This window comes from Theropithecus gelada, chromosome 6, assembly GCF_003255815.1.
Source record: "Theropithecus gelada isolate Dixy chromosome 6, Tgel_1.0, whole genome shotgun sequence".
NCBI lineage: Eukaryota > Metazoa > Chordata > Mammalia > Primates > Cercopithecidae > Theropithecus > Theropithecus gelada.
In genome coordinates this window covers 9,087,874-9,111,731 of record NC_037673.1, presented here as the reverse complement: position 1 = coordinate 9,111,731, position 23,858 = coordinate 9,087,874, and the positions used below count along the sequence as shown (strand labels likewise).

General features: G+C 39.2%; 1 protein-coding gene across 1 annotated transcript in view; it reads left to right on the top strand.

Annotated features, from left to right (window-relative positions):
* The window catches only part of SEMA5A (semaphorin 5A), a 517,335-nt gene that overhangs the window by 161,303 nt on the left and 332,174 nt on the right, over nt 1–23,858 (top strand). The window contains exon 3 of the mRNA XM_025388084.1: nt 2,309–2,509. Coding sequence (XP_025243869.1) covers nt 2,386–2,509 — 124 coding nt within the window. The 5' untranslated portion in view covers nt 2,309–2,385. The remainder of the gene's footprint in view (nt 1–2,308; nt 2,510–23,858) is intronic.

Genomic DNA, 23,858 nt, shown 5'->3' with positions numbered 1-23,858 from the left:
TTCTCTGGATTTTCTTCCAATTCCTCTCTCTTTTATGTATATATTTATTAATTACTATTTTTATTATTTAGAGACAAAGTCTTGCTCTGTTGCCTAGGCAGGAGTCCAGTGGCACCTTCTCAGCTCACTGCAGCCTTGAGCTTCTGGGCTAATGCAATCCTCCTGCTTCAGCCACCCAAGTAGCTAAGACTACAGACACACACTACTACGCCTGGCCAATTTTTATTTTTATTTTTTGTATAGACAAAATCTCATTATATTTCCCAGGCTGGTCTCGAACTCCTGACCTCAGGTGATCCACCTGCCTCAGCCTCCCAGAGTGCTGGGATTACAGGCATGAGCCACCATGCCCGGCCAAGTGTCTTAAACTTAATGTGCGCGCGCGCACACACACACACACACACACACGATTCTAATATCATCTAAACAAAATCCCTCTGTTGATTATCCTATTAAAATGAATGGCATCACGATCCTTGAAGTGACTTACATTATCTGTCTTAAGTCCATCGGTGTCTCTTTGCTCTGTGTTCCCAAAATTTAGCAGATTATAACAACCACTCTTTTATTACATTTTGCATTTGTGGGGTCAGGAATTTGGGCAGTGCTCAACTGAGAGATTCTTTTGCTCTCATAGTATCTACTGAAATTACTCAATGGGTTTCAACTTCACTCATGGCTGGAGAGTTGGGCTCACGTGTGATCCAAAAACTGGAGCACCTGAACGTGTTCTCTCTAGCATGGCCATCTCAGTGTATTTGGACTTCTGACCTAGTGTCTCAGTGTCTTAAAGAATGTGTTCTAAGCTGCAGGATGTAGCAATTGCCAGGCTTTTAGGGCCTGGGCTTGGAAACTAGCACAAGATGACTTCTGTTGTATTCAAATGAGCAGAGCAGTCACTGCACCAACCCAGATTCTAGGTGGCGAACATAGCTCCACCTCTCAGTACGAGGAATGCCAGAATCTGTGGCCATCTTTAATTTGCCATAGTTTCCTTTACCCACAGTCGTCGTGTACTGTGTTTGCCTTTTTATTCCCATTGACACCACCAAAGTCACTGCTTCATTTATTTCTCTTCTTAACAATTGTAATGGCTTCAAATTGACTTCTCCATTTCTATGCTCTCATCTGCCTAATTTCCTAGGTACACTATAGTGATAATGGCCTTATTAATATTAATAAGATCTTCTAACATTAGTATACTATGGTAGCTTGTCGCCTAAAAATAAAGACCTCACACCTTAGTGTAGTTTGCCTTCTAAATCTTAACCTACTCTGTAAGCTCTTCCCAATGCTTCCCTTTAAATTTCCTGGATCGAGTATGGCACACCATTCCTAAAACATGTTGCATACCTCTTCCTCTTGCCCCTCCAATGTGCCTTTTCATTCTCTTCCCTGGGGATGGAATGTCATTCTAGAAACCTCCATCTGTTGAAATCCTCCTTATCCTCCAGCATTACACTCAGATTTGAGCCCCTCCATGGACCCGTCATAGACCCTTCTCTGTAGCAATCGCACTCTCCCTTGACTCCCACAGCACTCCCGTTCTTTTTAAGATTTGCTAACAGCTTGGATCATAGTTATTTTTACAGGCTTATATTACTTTAATGCTTGTTAATCATTTAAATTGTTCATAATCTTTAAAGTTTCCCGGCATAGTACTTTTATTTCACCCAGTAGGTGCTCGATATAGATTTTATTTGATTCACACTTGATCTCTAGCCAGATATTTTGCAGGCAGATTATCTACAATTTTAAAAGGTTATCCTGCATCACAAAATACAGAATTTAGCAAATCGTGATGATTTTTTAAAGTTGTGTAGCATAATATTCATCAGTTTATTGGTAAAAGACAACGGCCATGGCCTTCTTAAAAATAAGTCTTTTAAATGTTAAAAAGGGATGGGCAGGTATTTGTAGGGTTTCCACGTATAGACCTGTGTTTGCGCAAAGGGTTAGGACAGGTGGCCAAGGGAAATCCAGCCAATCCCATCTATTAATCTACATTCCTTAGGAGTGAGTGTGATGACAGTACTGCTTAAGCTTGAGCATTTCTCATTTAAAACAAATGGGCTATATCATGCAATTATTGGGAGAATGAGAGGTCTGTATTGAGATACACACACTCACGCATGTATTCATACAGGCTGGGATATGACGTAGACAAAATATGCTGGTCTGAGCCCTCCAAGCTCTCCTCTAGCTCAACAAAGTGTAACCTTAATGTTAGTGAGGGAGTTTTACCAGAAGACCACCCACCGGAAAATGAACTCATGGTCGTCCGATTCTTCTCTTTTGTGTATTTTAGGCACTTTCCACACATGAGGGGAAGAAGAGCTTCTGTTTAGAAGACACGAGCCCAGAGTGAGAGGCCCCTTGCCCACCATGAAGGGAACCTGTGTTATAGCATGGCTGTTCTCAAGCCTGGGGCTATGGAGACTCGCCCGCCCAGAGGCGCAGGGTACGACTCAGTGCCAGAGAGCTGAGCACCCAGTCATCTCCTATAAAGGTAAGGGACCAGCAAGCACTGAATGCAAAGCTGTCATCTAAAGGCACATTCTGTATTTAGTGATAGAAGATAATAGAGCATCACAAATGCTGTATAATCCAGTGATTCTGGTTTTAGACATAGTTTAAAATAAAGGTAAAAATACAAAAACCTCTATCATTAGAATTTCATATCCAGAAACTGATTGCTACCTTAAGAAGGATCTAAGACAGGGATTACCAAGGTAAAAATCTCATTGTTTCTGTTCACCTTTATTTAACAGGTACTGCAGGCCTCCTAAGTGTTTGAACCAAAGGATAAAAATGTGACCATAAAAATAACAACAAAACTAAGGAAAGCCTAAAATTTTTCACTATGACATTTTCCTGCAATGCGTTAGTCTTGCCACAAACTTACCCCTTTGTTTCTATCTAGCATTGCATGGCAGCAGAATTGTTTTAATGCCCCACGTATCTCTATGGATTGGTGGGATTACATAATTAATCTGTATATCCACTCATTTATTCTTTTATTCATTGAAATTTATTTAAGGTCCTTCACATCCGGGCACTCAAGCATTCAGAGTGGAAAAGAAAATAGACTTTGTCCCTGTCCTCAAGGAATTATATTATCAGGCTAAATATGATGAATCAGACATTGTATTTCAGTAATTCATGCAACAAGTGGTTTTATATTTTGTTGCTTTTAAAACTTATATCAAACACTTTCAAATATCTATAGAATTAGAAAGAATAGTCTAAAAAGCATTCATGGCCCATCCCCATCCTTTTTCATCTCAATTTCCACTCATGCTTCATCTCACATCCACTAAATTATTTTGGAGGAAATTTTAAAAAAATCAAATAATTTTATCCATCAGATTTCAGTTTATAATGCTCAAAGATAAGAAATTCAGTACCATTATCACAACAAACAAACAAACAAACAATAAATGATTTCATGACATCATCAAGCACCCAGTGGGCATTGAGAGATCTTTCATGGGTTCATAAATACTTAGGCATCTTTTGACCAGTTAAGTCAAATCAGGATTTAAGTGAATTCCACCCACTGCCATTGGTTGGTGTATTTCTTGAGTCTCTTTTAATATTTTACTTTTATTTCATACCCTTTGCAAATTACAGAAACCAAGTTCTTTGTCCTGGACAGTTTCCCACAGTCTGGAGTTTGCTCATCGCATTCTGATTGTGTGGTTCAAATATTCCTCTTTCCAAAGAGGTCTGTAAATTCCTAGTAATCTCAAGACACCTGCTGAGATCCAAGTTTGGATGTTTTTGTCTTGACTATATCATGGGTAGTGCTGTGTACTTCCTTCAGGAGGCAGAGCATATCCCGCTGGGAAATGATCAGTCATTGATGATCAGTGCCTCAATCTACTGATTCACCCATGGGCACACAACTGGGATTTTCTCATTTTATTATTTTGCTTGTTCAGTGGTTAGAATACTTCTATATAAACTGCATTTCCTTCATCAACTATTTGAATATCTTGAAGGTACACTTTATGCAGGAAAGTCAAAATAAATGGTCCCCACCCCCCACCAATTTATACTTTTATTTTTTAAAAATATACAAATATGTTGGTTCTTTAATATCCCAGAGGTCATTCATTTGTCATCCAAAGAGGATGGATAAGATGTTATATTTGCCTTTTTCTTATTTTGATTATTAGAATTATTATTAACACATGAATTTTTACATATTTGATGTATTTTAATCCATGTAGCTTACATCCTTGTACACGGTGAAACGGTAGCATTTTAAGCCCAGGGTAACCTCTTGAGAGTGGCTTCTGGATTCTTCTGACTCCATCCAAGTCATCTTTGAGAGCTTCTTTGCTCTCTGGGTGTCAAGATGTTCCTATTCCTTTTACCTATTTCTTTCCATAGTTCTGGGAATCGCTCATTTCTGGATGCTTTGAGCACCAAACGTGCCCACAGGTCTTCTCAGTGGACAGTGCTAAGAAAAGCATTTTAAAAATATTCCATGAACTTCTCCTGGTACTTACAATTCATCTCCAGGACTCTAGGGTCCTTGTCAACCTTTCCCATCTCAGTGTTTATTTCTTCCTTGCACAAAATCTCAAGTCTCTGCAGACCAACCTAATTATTTATTTGCCTTTTTCCTTTAGTACACACTCAGTCATTTTAGAATAACAGCTCCATGCAACCCTAGTTGTTTTTGATTATTGAAAAATCTGTAAAATGACTTTTTTCTCTCTGTTTTTTTTTTTTTTTGGTCCTCACAGTAAATATTTCACTGGAAAATTCTAGCAAAATTACTGCTTTAAAATCAGTAGAAATAATTTCTTTCTGTGTGGTTGTGGCACCAACCCAAGACCCAGTTACTATCATTTGTTTAATTTTTCTATTGATTTTTAGAAATTCTTAAAATTGACATTAAGTTTTTATGCAGTGTTTCAAAGTCAAATTATTGAAGCAAAAGGTGTTCAAAGGAATCTGACTTCACTTCCTCTTTTCTTGATCCTATTCTAGAGCTCTTTATGCATTTAGCTATTTACCTATATTTTATGGGTTAGGCTACTTTTGTAATAGAAGCAAAGAAACACACACACACACACAAATATATATTTATATTATCTTTTCTTAGATGAAAGGTGGCTGTTATATAGACTTGTCTCTGTGTAGCATTATTTTAACCTAATGGTATATGCTGGAGCCTACTCTCTAGAAGAGTGTAGAGATTTATGTCATTCTTTTTTTTTTTTTTTTTGTAGCTACATAGCTTCCCCTATGTGATGAGACCTAACCTAATCAAAAACTCCTTATTGAGAGATGCTTAGGTTATTTCCTGTCATTTGTGACCATGGATAGTGTTTCAGTGAGTAGTGCCTCCTGTAAACATTATTTAATATTTTTGCAAGTGTACCGTTGAATGAGATTATTAGAATTGGGATTTCTGAGCCAAAGGGTGAATGCATATGTGGTTTTGGAAATGTTGCCCAATTCTCTTTCATAGAGGTTGCGCCACTTTGCATTCTAGTTGCCCTGGATATGAATACCTGTTTCTCTGCCGCCTTTCCTGCAGAGTACACCATCAGGCTTTGGGATTTGGACAAAACTCAATGCATAAATGGCATCTCAGTGTATTTTTATTTGCATGTTTTTAATTCGGAGTGAACATTCAATGAACATTTAGGAGAAGCCTGTTGTGTACAGGGTCTTTGCTAGATATTGAGGAGATCAAGAAGATGCTCAGTTCCTATTAAAAGGGTTTAGACTATTTCTAGCAATGGGAACCAAAAGGGCCATTGCATAACATTCTGTGAAGGGTCCTAACAGGTGCCTGCCTGTGTTGGGTGCTGCAGAGCCTAGGAGAGGGGGCTCTCAGCCCACATCCTGGGCTGTAGGATGGTGGTTGAGGAAGGTTTCTAGGATGAAGCCATGCCAGAGTTGCATCCCAAGTGATTGTTAGAAGGTGTTTACAAAACTTGTGAAAGGAGAAGTTTCCATGGAGAGGAAAAGAGCAAGTGATAAGCTCTGAAGTGAGAGAGGAAACACTGCAGGTCCTGGCAAGCCTCACGTACAGGAAGTCAGGACATCTTATTTTAAGATATGGAGGAGGAGGTAGAGGGCATGAGGCTCACATGGCAAGTGGGGATTCAGAGGTGCCTGGCATTGGAAGGCATATAAACAAGTTTATCCTCTATCTGGAGGATGACAACATGCTGTCAGGAACAGCCCATTCTGAGGCTGCTATTGAGACCAATGGGAGGAGGAACTGCATTAAGGGAAGGGAGGCAGAAATGTAGAGGAGAGGTGGATTCTGGAAATTGGAAAGGAGTGTGGTTGAGGATTCAGTAGATGCAGAGCAGGAGCAAGGAGAAAGCCCTGACTGCAATCCCCACATTCTTGGCTGTTGATTCCATATAGAATGAAGAAGAGAAAGCAGATATGAGCGGTGTGGTGATTTTAGATGGAAAAGGCTGAGTTCCTGTGAGCCACCAGATGGAATTATCTAGTTGAGAGCAAGCTTTCCTGAGAACCAAGAAAGGGTATATTTTCAAGAGGGCGGTGTCCAGCAGAGTGTCAGATACTGCAGAGTGTTCAAGGCAGGTGTGTGCCAGAAGGAAGAGTGACACACTTATCCTGGTTTTCCTGGCACTTTCCTGGTTGCTTCTGTTCTGGAAAAGCCAGGACAATTGGTCACTCTGAGAAATTCTGTCAGCAGCACTGTATTAGCTGCCTAGGGCTGCTGTAACAAATTACTACACACTAGATGGCTTAAAACAACCTAATTGTCTCTTCTCACATTTCTGAAGACCAGAGTCCAAAATTACGGTGTTTGCAGGTCTGTGTTCTCTCTGAAGGCTCTAGAGAAGAACCATTCTCTGCTTCCTCCTAGCTTCTCATGGTTGTCAGCAATGTTTGGTATTTCTTGGCTCGTGGATGCATCACTCCAGTCTGTTAGTCTGTAGTCTCATGGTATCCTCCCTCTGTGTCCCTGTCTTTTTGTCTTCTCTTTTTATAAGGACATAAGTCATGTTGAACTTAGGGCAAACCCTAATCCAGTATGACCTCATCTTAAACAATTCATCTGCAAAGGTGCTGTTTCCAAATATGGTCACATTCAGAAGTACCTGTGGTTAGGACTTCAGTATATCTTCTGGGAGGACACATAAAAGGCAGCATTTATCAGAGCAGTTTCAGCGCAGGGTTGGGGGAAGAAACCAGATGGTGATGTGTGTGGGGATACATAGAAGGTTAGGGATGATATGATAGATATAAAAGGAGAGAAGAACTCATGTCAGCCATGCAGGGACATAGGGCAGGGAACAACTTTTAAAAGAGCATGACTTAACCATCCTCAAATGGTGATGGGCAAGAATGAGGTGAAGGAAGAGGCTACAGAGAGAGGAGGGGGGAGATGATTGTTTAAGCAGAGACCCCGGTGCTGTAGGAGGGGATAGCAACTGGGAACAGGTGCTCAGTTAAGTTATAGGAAGCCAACTCCACCTCCAGTGAGCCTGGAGGGCAGGAGGCCAAAGCACCCAGGATGCAGGAAAGCTGGTGGGTGGGGGTGGATGCAGGAGAGGAAGGAGTTCCTGAGGATCTCTGTCTTGGCTGAAGAGGAGTAGGTAGGTCCCAGGCCAAGAGAACAGGGCCTTAGAAAGGAAGTGCTTCTCTGAGGAGAGAATAAAACTATTTTTCACACACACACACAAAATGTCGTGTGATGTTATGGGCCCACTCAGGCCTTGAAATGGCTGATGTTACAGCTGAACAAGTGGCCTCCGCGACTCCCCGTGAACACTTTTTTGTAAGGCACTATTCCAAGAAACTTAGAGAAAGCAGGATGAAACATTGACTGGGGGAAATAAAGGAAGAACCAGATAATCTTGATTAAAATCCTGATTTCCATGCATGTTTAAAATGTCATGATTTAATATTATGCACTGGAGGCATTCTGCACAGGATGCTACTGATGAAGGACTGGATGCTAACAGAATGGCTTCATGGAACTTAGCATGTTCTGTCACAGTCTTGATCTGATTTACCTGGCTAGGCAGAAGATGCTGGTATAATCTTTTTTTTTCCAGCGTCTCTGAAGTATTTGCCACTGCAGGCTCCTCCTGTCTAGTGGAGTTCATTGCACAACACACTTTTACAACTTGCTGTGTTTGCAAGGTTACTTGCTTGACTGTATTTTCTGGAGTATTTATCCCTGATTGTGCAGTGGCTGCTAAAACACCCTGACCCATTACAGACGCACTGTTCACACATATGTCCTTGTCATTTGCTCAAACGTCTATTCCAATAAAGACGGAAAAAAATCGTGACCCTTCAAGACAGCGTGTTTCTCAGCATGCTTACTGATTCTCAAAACCATCTCTGAAATTAGTTTTAAATGTTTAATGTCTACTTAAGGCGATGTGCCATATTCTGCTTTTGTTTGTTTATTGATTAAAGTTTACTCAGTATGCTGGCTATTTAGAGAGCAAGCTCCTGTTATAGGAATTGGTCTGTGGGAAGCGATTTCACATTATTCACAAAGAAAGACCACCAGTGATGTGAGTCATGCTGTACTTTGCTTGGGTCCTTCATATGGCTGATTTGGAGGCCTTTCTTCAGGCTGTTAGCTGGCAGCATTTAGCATTAATGCCTAAGATTACTCCTGCCTGCAGAATCAGGCAGGGCCCTATTGATTTCCATTCCCAGGTCCCAGCGATCTTTATCTTTAACTCCTTGATGTTCCTGTAGAGTGCCCTCCTACTTATGGGTTTATTGATTGGCCTGAGAATTGTTCTGAAACTCATGGAAGAGCTGCATGGACTCATGATAGAGGATTTGCAACATTTAGCTCCAGTGCCTTGGGAAAGGCATGGAGGGAATTGAGATGACTGCTCCAGCTTGGGCCATCCCCGGGACTGGGCTGGGGGTTGCACTTGGTTTTCTGCTGCTTCCCTAAGGATCTTGGGTTTTCACAGCTGCCTTTATCCCCATATATAGTCTTAGGTGATTGAAAAAGCAGTGACTGAAAGTGACCAATTAGGATTTTAAACTTGGGTTTTATTCCTGTATCACAGTATGAATGATTATTTTTTCATGGATCCTATATTTTCCTTTCAAAACATATCATTATATGACGTTATATTTATGTGTGTGTTGCACGCACTGCTTTGTGAAATGTTGACAGGAAGAATATGTGATAGGTTTTGTAACTCTGAGTTGGCTCTTTTTCGCATTCACTCACTGTGCCCCCAGCCCCTCTCCCCGTCTAACGAAGCTCTTTCTGCCCTTCTCGAATGTGGCCATGTGTACATTACATGTTGTCATCATAACTGCCTTTCTTACCTGTTTTCCGGCCTCCTGTCACTCTTCCCTTCACCCCTGTGCTGTCCTGTGGGCCACTGGCATTGTTCAACCTGCCATCTGCTTCTCCTGTGGCTGGAGAAGGCGTAACGTGGGCAGTGTCAAGCACAACAAACTGTAACCTCTCAGAAAATGAGGGAATGCTGGATGAGTGAAGGAGATGTTTCTGTGCTAGGCTCCATGTGTGTCCACAGCTCCATGTGTGTGACATGGCTCCACGCATGTGTGTCTCATGGCTCCATGCATGTGCCGTGGTCCCATGGGTCTCTCACAGCTACATGCATGTCTCATGGCTCCATGCTTGTCTGTGATTCCATGCAGATCCCACAGCTCCAGGCATATCCATGTCTTTATGTGTGTCCATGTATCCCCGCATATCCCCATCCCTCCATGTGTGTCCACAGTTCCAGGCATGTTTGCAACTCCATGTATGTATGTCCCATGGCTCCATGTGTGTCCCATGGTTCCACACATATCCCATGGTTCCACGCACGTCCACATATCCTTTCTTGCCCCAGGGCTCCATGCGTGTCCCACAGTTCCATGTGTGTCCATGGCTCCATGAGTATCCCATGGCTCCATGCATGTCTCATGATGCTCTGTTTCCTCTCTGGGTTTTGGCTGTCTGGTGTCTAATGCACCAAGCAGTTGTGTGGAGTCATGGTACTGGCTGAGTTTAGCCTCTTCATTAGGATACAGCAACCTCATTGTCACAGGAAGGGCTGCAGTAGAGGATTCCTTGAGTCCCTCTGAGATTCCAGAGGTTTCTGAGTCTGAATATATATATCTTGGGTAAAATTGCTTCCAGTATCTCTCTGTTCATCTAGTCTCAGATCTACCACTCTGACCTTTAGAAATCATAAATGTGTGTGATTGCATGATAATGTCCTACTTTCTCCAAGGAGGAATTAAGAACATTTATTTTAATTAGAAACAGATAGCATGACATTATTTTTAATATTTAGTTTTAATATTTTCATATGAATCTGATTAACGTATAGGAAGACACTGCTAATTGTTGAAAACTCTCTTGAACTCAGCATTTTCTCTGTAAACTAAAATTTACATAAACCAAGTGTGATCTTCACTTGTTTTACTATAGAATATGACTTATCCTCCTAAGAGTTTACTTGGGGAGGAAACGTGTTGTTATGGATCCTTAAATATCCTTTGTTCCGTGAATAATTTGTCTTTTCATTGTCATGCACATGACTGGATGTTTTATGTGATGTAATGTCAAAATCATATTGGCAAAATATTCTAATCTATTTGCAAAGGAACCAGCTAAGGTATAACCACATTGCCTGCTTTTTACATTAAAAAATGCATTTGGGGATACATTTCTGATTTTAAAGTCTGTTGTCAGTTTTCTATCTGGAGAAATGAAATATTTTTAAAAAAACACTTTTCAATCCTGTAATCTAGGTATGTAATGATTATTCAGGAGTGCCCAGAGATATTAGGAGAAAATGCTGCATGTAACCACTCTAAGTTATTAACAAAGAGAATTGGTTTTAATATGTAGACTGGGCTTTAATGTTGTTATTGATCTTTGGGTCCCTGTTGTGCATTTTTATAAGCAATAATTAGACTCTGATGAAAATGGTTTATTGAGTTTTGAAAGTTATTAATAACTTTCATGTTAGTTTTGCATTCTAGGGCCACTAATTAAATAATTTTTTAAGATTGAATATTTATATTTTATCTTCAGGTAAAATTTCAGTTGTTTTTTGGTTGATTTGTCTCAACAGGGAGATAGTTTTTATTATTTTAAGTCTTTGAGTGGACTGCTTTATAAGTAAAGTTGTGCAATGTGACTGAGTTAAAACTGGGAATAAGAATTTGTAAAGTGAGAATCCTGATTTAAAAGAGTGTTTCCATTTGGCCTCAAATGGTACGTTATTGTATTTTATTTATCTTTAAGTATATTCTAATCTTTCTAAACATTAAATAGGCAATTCATCTATTTCTCATACTGAAGGTAGATAAAAATCCCTATCTTATGTACAGAGGAAGAGTTGGAGATTAAATGTGGGGTGAGTAACGTTTTAATTAGGCAGTATTTTTCTTGGATTATGTCCTCCTGTCTTCTCTTTATATCAAAACAAGGTAAGCCACCTTGGTTACATTTGGGAGACAAAGCTTATGCCATCTGCAGCGGACAGCAATGGTGATATCTCTCTGTTACCAGCACAACAACAACAAAAGAGTGCATTAAGGTTTCCAAATATTATTTAATTTAGTTTTTAATTTAATCAACACTTTAAATTTGTATTTTCTTGAATCTTTTTTATGATTGACTAAAGAGGGGCTGGGAGGTAATCTCTAGCTTTAGGTGGAATTATTCTTTATCTTTTGCTCTCCCAATTCCTTCATATGACCCAGGGGCAAGTCTAATCACACATGTTCCATGAGTGAGACAGTGTTCTTATTCACAATGAAGGGCCCTGCCAGACTCATCCTGTCATCCACAGTGATGTTGTGTGCTAAAGCACCAAAACGAATGGATTCCTCTAATCCCCACTGTAAAAAGTCGGGGTAACAATATTTGACCCATCCTACCCTGAAAATACATCTGGGTATGCCTTAGAGAGGCTCTGAACCCTGTTAACTAAAATCAATGAAGCAAGACCCTGACGCCAGGAACAGCTGAGCAGAGTGCTCATGGCAGCTCTCAGAGGTGATTAATGATTGTCATTTTCATTTGTATGTTTGATTTTTTTGTGCCACTCAATTCTCTGGCTTCAGCACAGAGCATTACTTATTTAAAGATGAAAGCAGAGGTCCAGTTCATTAATAATTTATTCAATATTTATTAAGTGCTTATTATGTGCCAGAAATTGTTTTAGTTACTAGGGTTACCCCAGAAAGTAAAACAGAAATAAATCCTGGCCCACACTGAGTTTACATTTTATTAGGAGAATCAGATAATAATAAGATATAGACATGTAGTATAATTGGTTACATAGTGATAGGGTTGAGGAAAAATAAAAGGCAGGGAATGGGTTAAGTGAAAGAAGGGGTTCGCAACTTTCATCATGATAACGAGGTATGCTTCTAAGCTCCACTGCTGCCTTTTCTTTTTAGTTTGTTCTGCAGGGAAATGCTGGAAGACCTACACTACAAGAACTCAAAACAATGATGTAACTGCATGAGGGAAACTATAAGGCAATGAACAGAAAGCAGAGATCAGAAATAGGCCCACATATACATATATATTGTCAATTAACTTTTAATGAAGAGGCTATGGTAAATCAATGAGGAAATGATAGTCTTCAACAAGTAGTACTGGAAAAATTGTACATCTCTCTGCAAAAAGTAAACTCTAAATATTGCTTCACACAATATACAATTAACTGATAGGGATGATAGACCTAAGGTTAAGAGCAAAAATTTAAAAACCTGTGGAAGAAAACATATAAGAAACATTTCCAAAAGTTTGGATTAGGAAAGATTTTTTATTTTTTTATTTTTATTTTTATTTTTTTGAGACAGAGTCTTGCTCTGTCACCCTGGCTGGAGTGCAGTGGCCGGATCTCGGCTCACTGCAAGCTCCGCCTCCTGGGTTTACGCCATTCTCCTGCCTCAGCCTCCCGAGTAGCTGGGACTACAGGCGCCCGCCACCTCGCCTGGCTAGTTTTTTGTATTTTTTAGTAGAGACGGGGTTTCACCATGTTAGCCAGGATGGTCTCGATCTCCTGACCTTGTGATCCGCCCATCTTGGCCTCCCAAAGTGCTGGGATTACAGGCTTGAGCCACCGCACCCGGCCTAGATTTTTAGCTAGAATATGAAAAGCACATACCAGAAAATTTGATAAATTGGACCACATTCAAAATGGAAAGCATTTTCTCTTCGAAGACACCATTAAGAAAATGGATAAGCAAGCCATACACTGTGTGGGAATATATGTGAAATATTTGATATACATGCACACACAGAGAGCAATACACACATTTACCATATGTATATGTGGTCTTGTGCCCAGCATATATAAAGTCTTAAACTTAAGAAAACAATCTAATTTTTAAAAAATGGACTACAGATTTAGACATACAACTGCATTGTGAGATACCTCCACACACACTGTAGACTGACTAAAATTAGAAAGGCTGACAATACCAAGTGTTGGCAAGGATATGGTACAACTGGACCACTTGTGTTTTTGTTAATAATGCAGGATGATGATGCATGATAATTCAGCCACTTTGGAAATGTGACATTTCTTCAAAAGTTACACATACACTTACAGTAAGTCCCAGAAAATCCACTCCTAGGTATTTTCCCAAGAGTAATATAATATTGAATAATGTCTACAGAAAGATTGTATCCAAGGGTTTATAGAAGCTTTATTCTTAAAAACTCCAAACTGGAAACAACCCAAAAGTTCATCAATGGAAATGGACAAATTAATTATGTAAAATGGAGAACTATTGGCTAATAAAAAGGAAATAAACTACAAATACAGAGACCGAGCTGGATGAATCTCAGAGTATCATGCTAAATGAAAGATTCTAGATACAAAAGACTATGTATTCATTATCTCATTAGGTGACATTCTATGGAAGATAGAACTGTAGCAGCAGAATACCTATTAATGGCTGCCTGGATACAGGGTCAAGGAGGAAATTGACTGCAAGGTATATGAGAGATTATTTGAGTTGCTGCAAATATTTTATATCAAGATGAAGAGGTGGCGACAGGTTTTATACATTTGTTAAAAGTCATTAAATTTTACATTTAAATGAGTAAATATTATTCTATCTAAATGGCACCTCTATGAAGCTAATTTTAAAAATTATGTTAGTCCCAACTCAAATGAAGATTCATAAACTTGTCAAGAGTGTCGAATCTAGCAATCATATTGCTTTAGAAATAGCCTGAGTTTGTTAAGATACAAAGTCACATCTTCTTGAGCATCAAGTCCAAGCATTATGTGAGAACTTTACGATGCGAAAGATAATTCTGAATAATGTATTATGTAAGATTTAATGAGACCTAGGTGTGTGTATGTATGTGTACATGTTTCAGCAGAATACTTAAAATCCAAGATTATCTTTAATGAAAATCCACCATAGACTGTGATTTAGTCCATTTTGCATTACTGTAAAGGAATACCTGAGAGTGGGTAATTTATAAAGACAAGAGGTTTATTTGGCTAACAGTTCTGCAGGCTGTACAAGCATGGCAACAACATCTGCTTGACTTCTGGTGAGGCCTCAGGAAGCTTTTACTCATGGCAGAAGGTGAAGGGGGTGTGGGCATATCACATGCCAAGAGTTGGGAGCAAGAGAGACAGGGCAGATGTCCCAGACTCTTTTTTAACAACCTAGATGTTACATGAACTCATTACGGCAAAGAGGGCACCAAATCATTCATGAGGGGTCTTCCCCCATGTCCCAAACACAGCTCACTAGGCCCCACCTTCAACATTGGTGATCACATGCCAACATGAGATTTGGAGAGAAGAAACAACCAGACTATATCAGACCATTTTATCAGTAAAGTTTTCCTCCCAAAGTTATTTTAAGGGCTAAGTTCATGTTAACTTGGCATAAGAAAGCTAATTTATTTAACTCCCAAAGGCAGTCTTTGGAGGAAAATTTCCGATGTATGCATGCTTTCAGAAGGTGCCATCACATTTGAGAATTGTTGATTTTCAGATGCTTTTGAATTTAAGTGATAAAAATACTTTTTGGAATTAATAGATATTATATTACCATGCAGAGGAAATGAGAGAGATACATATTTAGCCTGAGTAGCTTTTGTAGTAATGCATGCAATTCTTCTTTTACTCTTTCAGGGTGAGTTTTCTATAGGTGATCCTTCCCTTCTTCCTGTTCCTATAATTAGAAACAGAACAATAAGCGAACTCATGGCTATAAAGCAGTGCTGACCAATAGAACTTTCTATGATAATAGAAATGCTCATATTCTGTACTGACAAATATGGTAGCCATTAGCCATGTATAGCTGTTGAGAATTGAAATGTTACTTCTAAAGTAATAAATTTTAATTGTATTTAATTTTAATTAGTTAAATGTAGTCATCTATTGCCAGTGTCTACCAAATTGGATAGCACAATTATAGACCTTTGCCTTCCAGCACTACTTAATGAATATCGATGTAGGCTGTTCTACTCAGAGACTCATGTGCCTTGACCTCCTCTCTGAGTCAAATTTTTTGGAAAGCATCATGGTTCATGTTTAAAGAATACTAGACTGGGAAAGGAAACCTGTGCAATTGTTGCGACTCTGCTGTTAACTGCTTCTTTGATGTATAGAAAATCTCCTATTGTCTTCTATTTTGATCTCAATTTTTTCAAGTGAAAAATGAGCCTATAGGGCTATTATATCTAAGGTTCCTAACACATTGATTCTATTGCTCTTGAATCTAGGGAAACAAAGGAACATAAGGGACATTTGGGACATTCTTTATCTCTTCAGGAAAATTCCCTCCTTCATCCTCAAACGACAACACAATAGAATTTCAAGGATGGTTTGACCTCTAATTTGCATACATTTCCACAATTAATTATCATATAAAGAGATTACAGCCATGTTCCAATTGAGAATTACATTGAGAATTTGCATTGCTTCACTACCTAGAAGCAAATGATTCAGAGATGAAATATTAACATATATGTTTTAAGTCATCAATACAGTAAAGTTTAGAAACCCTTACTCCAAAAGCTCACTGGCTATTAAGCTAGAATATCCATTAGAAATATTTTGACTTCAGGTAATAGATAGATAGTCTAATAGTCGTTTATATCATAAGGATGTTCATTGTCTCCTAACTAGATGCAAAGAATAAGCAGTGCAGGGCTGGTTCAGAGCTCAGCAGCGACAGCAAGGACCCAAGTGCTGTTGTTTTGCTCAGTCATCCTCATGGGGTTGGCTCTTGCCCCTGGTTTTTATTTCATGTTAGGATGGCTGCTGGCAGTGTTCAGAGACAGGCAGTAGTGGGAGGGTAGGGGTAACTGGCTTCTTTGCTCTCTGCTTAGTATCAGAAATCAACAACAAAAGCCAAATCTTACATAGAAGCCATGTGCAGAATTGTTTGCATATGAATGGCCAGAGCTATTTGTGTGGCTGCCTCTAGGTGTAATTGAAAAGGAAGTGTCTGCCAAGGGGGAATGGAAAAAACCACTATTTAACTCCTGAGTCCAGCAGGCCTGGGATCAGGATTAGGTGAGTGAGGAACTCATCTTGGGTACACTATTTAAATGGTGCTGAAACACTCAGTAATCAAGAGAAATAATATGCTAATTCAATATTTTAAAAAGGTATATGAATGCAAAAAATCAAGCAATGATGAACAGCACTCTAGATTTTAAATAAAGACAGGATCAGTACAGTCTCTTGGCGAGCCCCGTTGGGGCTCCAGGGTCTTTATTCAAAATGTTTATGGCGTGCTCATCCTGGAGTTTTGCATTAATTTAGACCTTTAAAAATTATATTAAAGTACTATTTATCTTGATTACTGAATTTTTTCATATCCCCTGAAATTTTACACTGCAAACAAGGTACTTACTAGCCTTGCCCTTGCTCCAGCCCTGGTTGTTTAACAAAATCAGGTTCTGTTAGCAAGGAAGGTCTGTACTAGGAGAGTTTAGCGTGTCTCCTCAGCTGTGTTGTCAGTTCTGTATCTTTTCTAATGCATCTGCCCACAGAAATGGGTATCCTTATATATGTGTCATGGAATATGTCTGTCTCTGCTGTGATAAAACCCTGAATAAATGTATACTCCATCTTCTGCTTTCCATAGGGCTCTTTCTGAACAATGAGTACTCAATACATGTTTTATTGAATAACTGAACAGAAACTCTTCTGACAAGAAACAGAAAACCCTTGCAAATTATTCCCAATAAAATCTGAGATACAAAGAAGAAAATAAATAATTCCTCATTTTATGTATTTTTTGTATTTTAGAAGACATTTTATTGAATGACTTGAAATTTAAAAATATGATTCACAACAGGTTTGGAGGAATGGAAGGATGTGTTGGTGCTTTTTATGCCTTTTGAGATGAGCAATGGAAATTTGACTCTCTTTGGGAATAGCTAAGTATGTTTTCAAATAACTTACGTTATAAAATTGTAGAAATTATAATTAAAAATTATGAAAGCTAGTGCAGAATAATTTGTCCTTAAAATTTTAATCTCACTATGTCTCTGGTCTGATTAAATAATATTCTATATTGATAAGCTGTTTATTTGAAACCTCTTAAGCTTTTTTCTCCTCAAGAAGCATGATAAAAGCAAGCCATCTCTCATTGGGAAAAGCTTTAAAATTCTATTAGGATATTCCTTCTGAATACTAGCTATGCTCCTTCAGTGAAAATATTATATGAAAAGAATTTCATCTAGACCTGTGAAGCCTGACTCATATAGATATGTAGTAGGAATTACATTCAGGGCTATCAAATAAGTTTGTATTAAGGGCCAAATGCATTATTCACACCATTTATAAGATATAGTTCTTCACTCTCAAAGGTGTCTGCACAAAATTGTTCAATGTCTTCTCTGATTTAATTCAGATTTTGAAAGCTCATGTGACCTTCTAGAACTTCTCTCACTCAGGCAATTTGCTTTTGACCCATTCCTGCCCCACCATATAATTATGACCAGTCTTTGGAATTTAGGGGAAAGAAAGAAAGAACATATGGAAATAATAAATTGACATAGTTGGTTGTTGAAGATGCCTGCTATAAGAAAAATTAACTTAGCAAGGAAAGAAACAGTGGGAAGATTATAGTGAACTTCGCATGTGTTTATCATTACTATACTTATTTCAGACTTCCCCTTCCTTCTGAGCCAAATTTGAGCACTCCAGGTTTCTTTAGCAACTTTTTTTTAAAGGAGCTAATGAAATATTGTGCTTCTGTCGTGAACATCCTGCCTCATCGCCTGCCTACTTCCATATGCCCCATGTTTTCTGGCCACTTGAGATGCCCTTTTATTCTATTTTATTTTTCTTTGATTTAGTCATGCCATTCCATGAACTGAAAATAGTTTTTGCTACAACTGAGCAACTGACCCTTGGCAGCTCTGAATCTCTTGACAGAACCGTGTAACTGATGTTTAGGGGAGGCAAGAAATATAGTTGGATAATATTCCATCTGTGGTATGTTTTGTAATTCTCAAAGCCTCCAGTTTCCTTTACCTCCATAACTACGTGGAGCTTCGGTTGATATCACCAAGAATTTCACACTGCTAGTGAGAGAAGGATATCTCCCAAAGGATGTGTAATTCTATTATGCTGCAATGCTCTTTCTGTGACTTCAAGCCAAGTGAAAACATTCGCTAGTTCTGGAGGTACTTTTCAGCCAGTCTCACCATGTGACCTTCTAGAACTTCTCTCACTCAGGCAATTTGCTTTTGACCCATTCCTGCCCCACCATATAATTATGACCTCCCTTTCCTACTGCAGGAGGTGGGGGGTAGCAGCCATTCACTGCTTTAAGTGTAGATCCAGTATATGACCACATCTCCCTCCCTGCTCTGTTTGTTTTTTTCTTCTGTAGAACATTAAATGATTAGTGTGCATGGTTCAGACAGGAGCCATCTTCAGATGGAGTAAAACAGAAAAGATTATATCAGCGCTTTGCAGTGATTTCCTGTGTGCTATATTTGCTCATGCACAGATTAGAAAGACTTATGCCTTTTATAGCCTGAGACCAAACTCCTCTGGTCACATAACCACACAAAGTAACGTCCGAAGAACCTAGCATGGTTATAAGATCTCATGAACAATTCTGCTTTTCTGAAATGTACTTTAGAGTCCTGGAATCTTTAATTACTGGATTTTCCTAACCCTGTTCGAAGAAATAAAAACTCAAAAGTAAAAAGTAAGATGCATTATAAATATTATGCTGAGATGAGGCAGTCCCTGAAAAATCCTGATCACTCCCTAGGGGCCAGGTGTGGTGCTGAATAGTTTCAGCCAGTCTGTTGTTTCTCATTTGGGCATTTGCAGATAGATGCTTTTGCACATAAAAAAATGAAACTTCTAGTTTAAGACTAAAGAGTTTCTGCTTTCAACTCAGCTCCTAACCACAGAAATCATCTTACATTTGATATTCATCTAGCCAAGGGAACATGCTACAGAGGTTGGGAACTGTGTGGGCTGGGTTTCAAAACCATGGGCAAGTAGGTTAACTTCGTGTTCACTTGGGTTTTTATATCCTCTTTTTTTGGGATATAATTAATGGTTAAATAGTAGTTTAAATTATATTTTTAAATGCAGATGTAAAATTGAAAGGACGGACTTAAAACTACCTATCTTCCCTTAAGATTTAAAATGTTCATATTTATCAACATGAAAACACTGGAATAGCATTCAAACTAAGTGTCTCTGCCCACGTAGGGTTGGGAGTCTGTTGGGAGTTGGTCTATTTTGCGGATCTAGGGTCCAAATTCTGTCACTGATTGTTCTGCTGACGCGCTTAGTTCCATTCATTGTTTCATTAGTGTGTACCCTTTGCACACTACGTAGGGTAGTATTTCTAGTTACTCTGGAATTGAGGTGAAAACATAAAGAAGATAGTTCTTTTGTAAGATTTCCAGCAAAACAGTAGGCTGAGTTGATGGGATAGATCTCTTACCCTCATATAGTGGCATTAAAAAAATAGAGAACGTCCCCAAAGCAAGAAAGGGACAGTTCCAGGGGACAGAAATAAAAAGAGAGGTCAAGTCTGGAATCCTCAGTAGGAACCCAAGTTGAAATGTCTCTGGGGGCTGGGGCTCATAAACATGCTCAGGGATGGGAGAAGTGGATGAGGCTTGAGTCTGATGAGCAGGGAGGCCAGAAACTGAATCCGGAAGCCACAGTGAGCTGTTATACCTGCAAAACGAAAACACAAAAAAACTGCAGATTCGCCCCTCAGGACGAGAAGACGAAGATGGCTGTGGATGGACATTGTCTCATGAAGAAGACACTGCGCCTCTAGGTTCCCACGGGGTGCCCAAATAAGAACCTTCCTTGCCAGCAGGGTCCTGAACACCAAATCTTCGAGTTTGAGTGCGCCCTCTAGTGTTCATGCCCATGGCAGTGTTCTCCGTTCCTGGATTTGGGGCTCTTGTAAACACAGCTTTGTGGTGATGGTGAACTCAAGTCAAAGAGTACACACTAATGAAACAATGAATGGGACTAAGCGTGTCAGCAGAGCAATCAGTGACAGAATTTGGACCCTAGATCCGTGAAATAGACCAACTCCCAACAGACTTGAAGGTGTTTAAAGAGATACATATGTAAAGAGCAATTACTTTTGCACCAACCTAGTAGCATCAATAAGGTCAGAGCAAGAAATCATGATGTGGATGAGAGAGAGTATAGATGTAGTGAGAAAGAGCATTATGAGGTGGAAGAAAATGCTGAGGAAATCTCTTAGAAGGTGATGCATGGAGAGGAACAGATTAACTGACATTTAAACCCAGAGTAAGACATTTATTATTTATCTAGAACTCACAACATATAAACATATATGTGACTCAGTCCTACCTCACAGGAAAAATGGAGGTGCTGCTGGTATAATTTTCATCACTTTCCCTCCTTTCCGTATAACAGAACCGTGTATTCATCTTATTTTTAAGGAAGAAAGTAGGTGATGCTGCATAGACTTGAGTTTTTGTGGTGGTGGTTGTTTGTGCTTTTTTTTTTTTGAGACAGAATCTTGCTCTGTTGCCCAGGCTGGAGTGCAGTGGCATGATCTTGCCTCACTGCAACCTCTGCCTCCTGGGTTCAAGCGATTCTTGTGCCTCAGCCTTCCGAGTAGCTGGGATTACAGGCGCCCGCCACCTTGCCCGGCTAGTTTTCGTATTTTTAGTAGAGACAGGGTTTCACCATGTTGGCCAGGCTGGTCCCGAACTCTTGACCTCAGGTGATCTGCCTGCCTCAGCCTCCCAAAGGGCTGGGATATCAGGCATGTGCCACTGCAGCTGGCCAGACTTGAGTTTTTAAAGGGCAAGAGTTCTGTCTTATTTATTTTTGTGCCCCAAACAAATACTTTATAGATCTTGGTGGAGAGAATGACTATATATTTAATCCTTTGCTGTTAAAGAACTTAATACTCTCTCCCCTAGGATGAAGAAGATAGAAAATCAGGCATTCAAAAGATAAATCACGGACTGATAAAGAAAATTATAAAATGAAAAGAATCATTTGTGTTTCTTGCTTTTCCTGTCTTAGAGCTCTAGTTTTCTTGCATGAATAATGTAAGTAATAATATATGGCTTCAGGGATTTTTCAAGGATTCAGGAATGTGTACGTAAAATACCCACTGTGTTGCTCAGTGTTGAGAATATTGTATGCACCCAGTGTGTACTCTTATGGGTGTCATTATTTTCATTGCTGTTTTATTATTTTCACCATCATCTGAAAAGGCATTTCCAAGAGTGTGTACTAAAGCTTCGTTTCTTTTGTATGCTATTGTATTGTTATAAAAAGCAAGGTACTGGACTTAATAAAAATTTATTTGCTTTGGGGGACACAATTGAGATAGTCCTTTCCTGCGTCTCTATCTCATAATCTACTCTCCCTCTTTTTTTTTTTTTAATCTACTCTCTCTTTAGAGTAGTGTATATTTTCTCAATTATATGTATTTTGAAAAACACGTTTACGATTTTTACACTATTAAAAATGTCTCTTTTGTGATATCTGTCAAATTTCTTAAGACTCTCACTGCTGTATTCCATCAGCGTCACCTACGGAATCAAATCCCATCCCTCTGGAGAACACTGTATACATTATCTCCACAGGTGTGTGCATACCTGATGCTAACTTCTGATTAATGCACTAACAGTACAGATGAAGTAGGATGACCCACTGCAGAGGTTAATAGTGGTTCATCTAGTGAATAGTTCATTGAACTACGCAAGAGATTCAAAGGCTGTTGCTGAGAGATAATGTCACAGTTGAAATTCTTGTTTATCTTGAATTTAAAAAGTAAACAAAACCATGTCTATATTTCTCATTGTATTTCTATAAAACAAGGATAACAAAAATTTTAAAATCTATTAGACAACCTTAGGAGAATCAACCTCCTAGTGTTGTCAAAGGAATAATTTTATCAGTGCAGTTCTGAATTCTAGGTCATTCTACCTCTTCTGCCCCAGTGGTTCTTAATCTTCAAAACTGGATGGACATTTTTGCCTTTAAAGGATAATATTTTTTCATAGTTTTTTGTTTCTTTGTTTTTCCTCTGCAAGGAAATACTTATTTGAGAGTTATGCTAACCTGAATACTTGATTGCCTAACAAGTTAGCATGGAGTGGTGGCAAATATAAAGACGGGATTGATTGGAATTGGTTAAATTTTGACTTAAAAAAACCCCGGCAAAATCAGCTGTAGAGGAATAGTTATTATACGTACGAAAGTTACATCATGACCTTCAGGAAAGGAAGGACTGACTCATTTCAGATTCCATAGATGTCTAACCTATCATCAACTCAGCTTCAGTTTGGTTATGCAAGGAAATTCCTTCTCTGGCCATTCCTTTACTCTGGCTACTATGTTATAAAGGGAATCTATTGGATAAAGACCAAGCCAGGCTAAGCATAGCAATGTCAAGTTCCAACAGTGCCTCACAATAGCAATCCAACAACAAATGCTTACTGAGTGCCTTACATACAGTATACCATTTAGTCTTTATAAAAGTTGTATAAAGTGACCATTTTTCCCCTTTTATATAGCTGAGGAAAAAAAAAAAAAACTAAGGAATTTAATTAACTTGTCCGTGAACCCATGGTGCTTCTGGAACAGAGCAGAGGCTAGATTCCTGGCCCATCACACTGCAAAGGCCAGGTTCTCATATTCTGCAGCCTCTAGCTGGTCGGGGGAGGAGCTGCTACTGTGGTGTTCCTGCCTTGTGTGCGTGTCTATGAGTGTGTGTGTCTGGTTTGGTTGCTGGTGCTGAGGATCGGGGGGCCTGCCTGGGAGCGGAAATGGGCTGAGCCCTAATTAACATGTATGTGCTCACCTTTTTCACTTTGAATTTTTCCATAGCCCCACATCCTACTATCTTTGCAAGAGGGCTCTGAACCAGTGCTTTGCTCCTTGAATCAAAAAGTTTTGAGGGAAAATTATCTCATCATGTACCTCAATGCCTCAATCTAGAGCCTCCTTTTCTAGATTCCAGGCATATTTATCATAGCATAGAGGACAGGCGTACTCCAAATGTAGTTCAAAGAACTCTCTCCTAGCATCCCAAGCTTTGTCTTATTTTCCAGCTTCATTTCTTTCAACATAGAGGGTGCACTGAATGACTCATGTTCATTCATTCATCAATGTGTTTGACGTTTATTCATTCAGTCACTCTTTGAACCCACATCCATTCATTCACTAAATCACATCTTTATCAAGTGCCCACATCAGGGCAGCTTTTGTGTTAGGCACTGGGAGTATAGGACACAGCAGCGCACCTGCCGTTTAGTGGAAAGATGGATGTGTCGACCGACAAATTGAATGCTGCAGCATAGGGCCTGAGAGGCAAGGTCTGGGCACTGTGTGCACAGGGAG